This window comes from Gorilla gorilla, chromosome 20 (genome assembly GCF_029281585.2).
Source record: "Gorilla gorilla gorilla isolate KB3781 chromosome 20, NHGRI_mGorGor1-v2.1_pri, whole genome shotgun sequence".
Lineage (NCBI taxonomy): Eukaryota > Metazoa > Chordata > Mammalia > Primates > Hominidae > Gorilla > Gorilla gorilla.
The window spans coordinates 60,377,411-60,383,410 of record NC_073244.2 but is presented as its reverse complement, the minus strand read 5'-3'; the positions used below and the strand labels follow the sequence as shown (position 1 = coordinate 60,383,410).

At 55.4% G+C, this 6,000-nt stretch overlaps 1 protein-coding gene across 13 annotated transcripts in view; it reads left to right on the top strand.

Annotated features, from left to right (window-relative positions):
• The first annotated feature begins 482 nt into the window (after nt 1-482).
• KASH5 (KASH domain containing 5) overlaps nt 483-6,000 on the top strand; it is a 29,768-nt gene continuing 24,250 nt past the window's right edge. For 9 of the 13 annotated variants that reach the window (XR_010132029.1, XR_010132028.1, XM_055369953.2 and 6 more), the window contains exons 1-2: nt 483-793; nt 3,259-3,396. Coding sequence is in view for 8 of the 13 variants with exons in the window: in XM_055369953.2 (XP_055225928.1) it covers nt 3,354-3,396 (43 nt within the window). In the remaining 5 variants the exon portion in view is untranslated. Of the gene's footprint in view, nt 794-3,253; nt 3,397-4,145; nt 4,260-5,812; nt 5,887-6,000 lie in introns of those variants that run through there. The other 4 variants (XM_055369954.1, XM_055369956.1, XM_031007233.2 and 1 more) reach the window with 4 other exon arrangements.

Below are 6,000 nucleotides of genomic sequence, written 5' to 3'. Positions count from 1 at the left end.
AGAGAACACTTCTCCACACATTATATCAGCATAGCCTTCTTAACAAAACTCAACAGGGATCTCACAGAAAAGAAAAGAAAATATAGCAATACATAAAAAGGACAGGCCAGGCGCTGTGTCTCACGCCTGTAATCCCAGCACTTTGGGAGGCCGAGGCGGGTGGATCGCCTGAGGTTGGGAGTTCGGTACCGGCCTGACCAACGTGGTGAAACCCCGTCTCTACTAAAAATACAAAAATTAGCCAGGTGTGGTGGCGGGCGCATGTAATCCCAGCTACTCGGGAGGCTGAGGCAGGAGAATTGCTTGAACCCGGGAGGCGGAGGTTGCAGTGAGCTAAAATTGTCCCACTGCACTCCAGCCTGGGCGACAGAGCGAGACTCCATCTCAAAAAAAAAAAAGAAAGAAAGAAACGGGGGACGGACAAGGAGTCTCTCAGTTCAATTCCCCCTTCCTCAGCCCATTTCACCAAAGCCTGAAGCGGAAGAGAAGAACACGAGCCCCAGCATGGCGGGCGCAGCCACCCCCTCCTTCCACCACCAAACAAACTCCGTGGCCACAGCCCGCTCCGCCAGCGCGCATGCGTGACACGCGTCGGCCGCCGGTGTGCACCTGCGTCTTAAGAGGAGTCCGGGCGGGGAGGGGCGGGGCTCAGACGCTGCGCACGCGCACTCGCGACCCCTCGCCTCCTTTTGCTTTTTCTGGCGGGAAAAGCTCACACGCATCTCCCCCAACTCAACTGCCGTTCGTCGTTCGTGGACGTCCGTTGTGTCCCGAGACTAGGACGTGGCTCCAGGTGCGCCCTGCCCCGCGGCGAGGTTCCCAGAATGGCCCTTCCCAGCCCCTACCGAAGTCCTAGCGAAGCCCCCCCATATTGTGGGAGAGATACCCCTGCGTCAGGGCCCCCCAGATCCTGACCACTTGGGAGGCCGAGGCGGGCGGATCACGAGGTCAGAAGATAGAGACCATCCCGGGGAAGTGAAACCCCGTCTCTACTAAAAATACAAAAAATTAGCCAGGCATAGTGGCGCGCGCCTATAATCCCAGCTACTCGGGAGGCTGAGGCAGGAGAACTGCTTGAACCTGGAAGGCAGAGGTTGCAGTGAGGTGAGATCGCGCCACTGCACTCCAGCCTGGGTGACAAGAGTGAGACTCCGTCTCAAAAAAAAAAAAAAAAAATCCTGACCACATCCTCTCAGATATACTGAAAGGAGTCCACCAGGAAATCTTATAGTTGACCCCCAAAATCCTGTCAGAATCGTCTAGAAATTATGTCAGACTTCTCCCTCAGAGCCTGCCAGAAACTTTCCCCAAAATCCTATTACTCTCCCCAAATCAGCAGAGCCACCTAGACTTGTGTCAGAGATCCCCAGAAATCCTGGCAGGTCCCCTCCCAAACCCAGTCGGACCTCAGATTCCATCAGAGAGCACAGAAGTCCATCAAAGACACCCCAGAAACGGAGACCCCGAAATGCACTCAGAGACCCCCGCAGAAATCAAGACCCTCCAAATCCAGCCAGAGACCCCCAGAAATCCAGTCAGACCCCTGCAGAAATCAAGACCCCCAAAATCCAGCCAGAGACCCCCTGAAATCCAGTCAGAGACCCCCGCAGAAATCAAGACCCAAAATCCAGAGACCCCGAATAAATCAAGACCCCCAAAATCCAGTCAGAGAACTCCCAGAAATCCAATCAGACCCCTGCAGAAATCAAGACCCCCGAAATCCAGCCAGAGACCCCTGAAATCCAGAGACCCCCACAGAAATCAAAATCCCCAAAATCCAGCCAGACACTCCCCAGAAATCCAGTCAGAGACCCCCCCCCAAAATCCTGTCAGAGCCCTTGAAAGCCCGCCAAGGCCCACACCACCCAGAGCTCCTGCCAGGGCCCCATCCTGCTTCAGTGTCCCCGTCTCAGTCCCGTCAGACCCCCGAGATCAACCAACACCCCCGGGGTCCCTCAGGACTCCATCCCGAACCCACTCCGTGCGCCAGGGCCCAGCCAAGGCCATCGCCCCCCTTTGCACCCTGCAGGGTGTTTCAGACCCTGGAAGGGCCTCTCTTCAAAGACCCGTATTTCCAGAACGGTGGCAGTGGGCTCACGTCGCTTGGGGAGAGCAGGCACTGGGGGAGCTGGGTGAGGACAGGCGAGCCCAGGCTTGAGTGGTGGCCCCAAGGGGCGCCCGTGCCCGCTGTGATGATAGCAGCGCCCAGGTCTCTCTGTAGCCCCCAGAGTGTGACCACTAAGGTGTTGGGTCGGCCTGGGTGGAATGGAGGCAGGATGGGGCCCCCCAAACTCCTGTCACTGCTGCAGGGACTGCCCAGAGCAGCTGCAAGTGGGGCTGGCAGGGATGAGGAGGAGGTGGCCTGGGCTTGGGGGACCATGTACATCCTGAGTTGGAACCCAGGGGAGCAGCAGGTTTGGGGCCGTGATGAGGAGAGACCTAGGGGTTGCCCAATGGAGAGAAAAGGGACAGGAAGAGGCAGGAGCTTCAGAGACCACTCAATGCCACTCTAGCCTGAGGGACTGGAACTTAGTCCGGGGGCATTAGGGAGCCATGGGAGGATCGGGAGCAGGGGCAAGTCAGGATCAAACTCCCATGAGAAGCCAGCCGGCCAAATCCAGGCTGATGTGGCAAGAATGGCAGCTGCCCAGGGCTGTGTGGGAGCCAGACACGGCCCCTCGCTTCCCGGAAGAGGCCACGTGAAGCCGAAGCAGGATGCAGGAGGGCGTCCCAGGCAGAGACCTGGGCATGGGAGCGGTCCGCAGCTCAGAGTGGCTGGAGCATCATGTGCGATTTGGGGTGCTGAGGTGGGCGGTCAGCCATGCAGGGCCTTGGCGTCAGGGCCAGGGTCTCACCCGTCCCCAGGATTCAGGGAGCCATGGAAGGGTACTTAGCAGGGGAGGGGCAGGTCAGCTCTGGGGCCCTGTGGGGACAGACTAGAGGACAAGCCTGGGGATAGGAGGCTGGGACAAAGGCCAGGGAAGAGGACCAGGCAGCCTGGACCGGCGACAAGCCATGTGAATAAAGGGAGGCAGTGACCTCCCCCACCCACCCACTAGCCCCTTTGATGTCAGCCACCTCGTTCCCCAGCCCACACCTCCAATCCATAAAACAGGTCCGAGCGGAGCTGCTCAGGTCACAGCGGGGGTGACAAACAGGTTGTGAGGACCCAGAGGTCCTGGGGCACAGGTGGGGCTAGGCAGGCCCCGACCCTTGGTGGCTGCTCTGAGGACACCATTCCCCTGCTTCTCCTTCCAGGAGTGCTCGGGCCAGCTGGTCCTTTTCCCATCCCTCCCCATGAAGGAGGGAGGCTGGTAGCTTTGCCAGCAGCTGCGCTGCGGCAGGGGTGGCCCATGGACCTGCCCGAGGGCCCGGTGGGTGGCCCCACTGCGGAAAGTAAGTGGCTGGGACCCTATTTGCCCCGGGGAGGGTGAGGAGGGAGCCATGGGTGAATGGGTGCCAGGCTGTGACTCGGGGACTTGGGAGAGGTGGCTGGGGGTGGCTGAGCCTTTGCATGGGTGCAGAGTGGAAGGGAGGGAAGGGACTCTGGTAGATTAAGTGCCTACTCTATGCCCGCCCACCTGTCTGTACCCCTTATCTCCTGTGGGGAGGCTGGACTGTGTGAGAGCGCAAGCAGCCGCACCCCTTACTCCATTCAGATCGCGGCCCAGATGGCACTTCTTACTTTATGTAAAGCAGCTGCCCTGTGACACTTTGTCCCCTGCCCCGCTTCACTTCATAGTGCTCACATCTGTATGTCATGTTTTGTCTCTGTCTCCCCTGCTAGAGCATGAGCTCCACAAGGCAGCGTCTGTTTTATTCACTCTGGTATTCCCAGTCCCTAGAGCAGCGCTGTCCTGTGGAAGTATAATATGAGCCACATAGGTAATTTATTATTTTTTAAAAGAAAAAAGGAACAGGTGAAATGAATGTTGATAATAGATTTTCCTTATATAGCCAGACTAATACCCTGTATATTATATATGTACACAGGATATACATACATAGAGATATATATATGTATATAGCCAATATATAGCCAATATAAAAAATGTATTCAGATAATCTGTTTTTTTCATACTAAGCCCTAAAGATCTAGCGTGTACTTTACACTAACAGAGCATTTCGATCTACACTCGCCTCAGCTCAGGTGGTCCAGAAGGAGAGACTGTCCTATTGGCTGGGACCCCAGAGCAACGCCTGACTCACCGTAGGAGCTCAGTTACTGTTGAGTGAACGGAGGGATGTAGGTTGAACGGGTGTGAAAGCCGGCTTCAGAGGGTGGGGAGGAGGCACTGGGGTTGCCTCTCTGAAACTCATCTGCCAAGTGAGAGAGCCCAGTCTGATGGGGATGGTAGGGCCCCTTTCTTAGAGGCTCCCAGGCATCCACGGCACAGCCTGCGTCTTTTTCTACAAAGCCCCAGACCTCAGGAGGCTTTCCAGATAGGAGGGTCAGAGGTAGACACCAGGGTGTGGGAACCAGAGGACAGGCTGTCTAGTGACGGCCATCTAAACTTCACCTGCACCAGCAGAGGGCGTGCAGCCACCGGGATCCGGGTGGCAAGGGCTGAGACAGCTTTGAGAGGCTCTGGAAGGAAAGGTAGGAACACACCCAGAAGGAGAGATGGAGACAGAGGAAGGCAAAGGGAAAAAGAAATAGCAGAGGAAGGAAAGAGAAGACTTAGGGAATGGAGAGTCTCTGAGATATGGGAAGGGAAGCACAGAGACGGAGATACAGGGAAGAAAACGGGGACAAGGGACATGGAGGCAGAGAGACAGGACGTGGGGAAGAGAGACTGGGAGAAAGATAGAGAGAAAGAGCCAAAGAGAAATGTAACGAAGAGGCAAGGACAGAGACATAGAGGAGACAGAGACACTGAGGAAGGAGATCTTCCTGAGGAACAGAAATGACATCTCCCTGGGGGAATCCTGGGATGCGACTTCAGACACATGCTGATCCTCAGAGCCAGCACGACCTGATGCCAGTCCTGAGTTCTATTCCCAGCTTAGCTCTCTCTGGCAAGCAGCCCTGGGTGAACCATCTCATTGAGCCTCAGGGTCCTCGTTCATGTAACATGAGAAAGACACTGAGAGGGCTGGGTATGGTGGCTCACACCTGTAATCCCAGCACTTTGGGAGGCCAAGGTGGGCGGATCACTTGAGGTCAGGAGTTCGAGACCAGCCTTGCCAACAGGGTGAAACCCCATCTCTACTAAAAATACAAAAATTAGCTGGGCCTGGTAGCAGGTACCTGTAATCCCAGCTACTCGGGAGGCTGACGCAGGAGAATTGCTTGAACCTTGGAGGCAGAAGTTGCAGTGAGCGGAGATCACGCTACTGCACTCCAGCCTGGGTAACACAGCGAGACTCCATCTCAAAAAAAAAAAAAAAAACAGTGAGAGGAGGAAAACAGACTGGGGCTAAAGCCCTGGTCTCCCCTAACTGTGAGTTCACATGCCCCTTCCCAAGGGCCAAACCTAGGAGCATAGGTTCAAGACAGAGGGGGTGCAAATTTCACTCACTGCAAAGAATCCTGGAAGAGTTAGAGGGATGAGAAAGTTGACTCATATGTTAAACAGGGTGACCTTTGGCGAGTTCTTAGTTTCTCTATGCCTTAGTCCCCTCATTTGTAAAGTAGGGATTATAATAGCATCGATTATTATTATGCTACTAGACAGTTCATGTAAAGTGCTCAGAAAAGGTCTGGCACCTACTAAATGCTCAATAAGTGTTCAATTCTATTCTTGAGTCCCCACCACGTGCCAGGCCTTCTGCCAAAGCCTTTCTAGATTGTATCTCATTTTCTCTCTAGGAAAGAGGTAACACCAACCCCATTTTCCAGAGGAAGAAACTGAGGTCCAAGAGAAGTTGAGTCCATTGCCCCAGGTGCCACCACTTGTCTGAGGCCAAGCCTCGGTTGCCCCCTGGATCTACCCAGTCCTGCAGCCTGTGCTCAGTGAGCTGCTGCACCCAGCTGTTCAAGGCCAGGGCAGGGAGCCT